Below are 1,325 nucleotides of genomic sequence, written 5' to 3'. Positions count from 1 at the left end.
CCCGATCCCGTCAGCAGCTGAAACGACTGATGGGTAACGGGCGCCTGGTCCATCTCCACGAGGGTTAGGGGTCGAGCGTTGAAGCAGGCCTCGATCTCACACAGGACGGTTCGGAGCTCCTCCTCATCCCAACAGTGCTGCCCCAGAACGATCCCGCAGTGACTCTTTCATAGTGCGAATGAGGCGTTCCCAGTAGCCCCCCATCCACGGGGCCCTTGGGGGTATGAATTTCCATCGAATTCTTTGTCCGGCGAGGTCCCGCTGCACTTGATCCACATCGATCTCCTGCCATAGCCGGCGCAGTTCGGCAGCCGCGCTCTGGAATGAGCGGAAGTTGTCCGTCTGGATGACCACCGGCCGGCCTCGTCGAGCCATGAAGCGGCGAAGAGCCTGTAGCACTCCAACTGTCGACATCTCTGGGACTAGCTCTAAGTGCACCGCACGCGATACCATACACGTGATCAGGCACACGTAGCGGGGCGTTGTGGTCTTTCTAGTTCCCCGGACGAACAAGGGCCCGGCGAAGTCCATGCCTACATGGGCAAAGGCGGGCGCCGGAGTCGTTCTAGCTGCAGGTAGGTCGGCCATCTTCGGTTGGGGAGGCCGCCCCGTAGCCCAGCGGCATTGAAGACAGCCACGGAGCACCTGCCTCACGCGGCTTCGCCCCCGCGGAATCCAATAGCGTTGCCTTAGCGCGAACAGTGTCTGGGAAACTCCTGCGTGTAGTTGTCTCAGATGGCAGCGAAGGACAAGTCCTCGCGTCACCTCGTGTTCGCTAGGGAGGAGGGGCGGGGTGCCTTCCGGATAACGGTAAGCTGGACTGTCCCAGCCGACCTCCAACCCGCAGCGTCCCCGCGGCGTCCAGGTAGGGGTTTAGTGGACCCAGCTCGCTACGGGCATGCACGTTGCCGTTTCTCTTCAGCGCTTCGATCTCCTTCGGGAATCCTTGTCTCTGGGCGATCCGTACCCATATCTGCTCAGCCGCCTCCAGCTCCGGGGCCGTCAGGGGTCCGGTCCGCCGATCTTCAGATACGGAGCCGCAGTTGTGCCCAAATCGGAGGCAGAGGGCGGTGATCCGGAACAGCTTCTCGATGTCGCCGTACCTTCCTGGATCGAGAACGTGGTCCGGGTTGTGAGTCACCACCGAGATCAGCAGGGTTGGTGATCGATCCTCATCGGGTGGAGACGGAGGTTTGCGTTCAGACTGGCCCCGTTTCCTTGGCCATGTTTCCATCGGCTCGGCGAGCCACTTTGGCCCTTGCCACCAGCAACGGTTCTTCGAGAGTCCCTTCAAGGATGCTCCGCGGCTCAGCACGTCGGCAGGG

General features: G+C 61.8%; 2 protein-coding genes across 2 annotated transcripts; one reads left to right on the top strand and one right to left on the bottom strand.

Moving 5' to 3' along the window:
- Positions 1 to 123: 123 nt before the first annotated feature.
- On the bottom strand, positions 124 to 588 carry Tsp_15510 (conserved hypothetical protein). Its single transcript, XM_003367857.1, has one exon. It carries the CDS (start codon positions 586 to 588, stop codon positions 124 to 126), a length of 465 nt encoding a protein of 154 aa, XP_003367905.1.
- A 147-nt stretch (positions 589 to 735) lies between these two features.
- Positions 736 to 1,165, top strand: Tsp_15509 (conserved hypothetical protein). Its single transcript, XM_003367856.1, is given in 2 exon segments — positions 736 to 1,013; positions 1,030 to 1,165. The coding sequence occupies 2 exon segments, from the start codon at positions 736 to 738 to the stop codon at positions 1,163 to 1,165; spliced, it is 414 nt and encodes a 137-aa protein (XP_003367904.1).
- The last annotated feature ends 160 nt before the right edge of the window (positions 1,166 to 1,325 follow it).

This window comes from Trichinella spiralis (genome assembly GCF_000181795.1).
Source record: "Trichinella spiralis strain ISS 195 chromosome Unknown Scfld3568, whole genome shotgun sequence".
Classification (NCBI taxonomy): Eukaryota; Metazoa; Nematoda; class Enoplea; order Trichinellida; family Trichinellidae; genus Trichinella; species Trichinella spiralis.
The sequence above is the reverse complement of the archived record's forward strand: the minus strand, read 5'-3'. Positions and strand labels throughout refer to the sequence as shown.

What these genes read in the sequence shown, in the direction of transcription:
- Tsp_15510 (XM_003367857.1), bottom strand. Translation starts at nt 588, where the DNA reads ATGGCCGACCTACCTGCAGCTAGAACGACTCCGGCGCCCGCCTTTGCC.
- Tsp_15509 (XM_003367856.1), top strand. Translation starts at nt 736, where the DNA reads ATGGCAGCGAAGGACAAGTCCTCGCGTCACCTCGTGTTCGCTAGGGAG.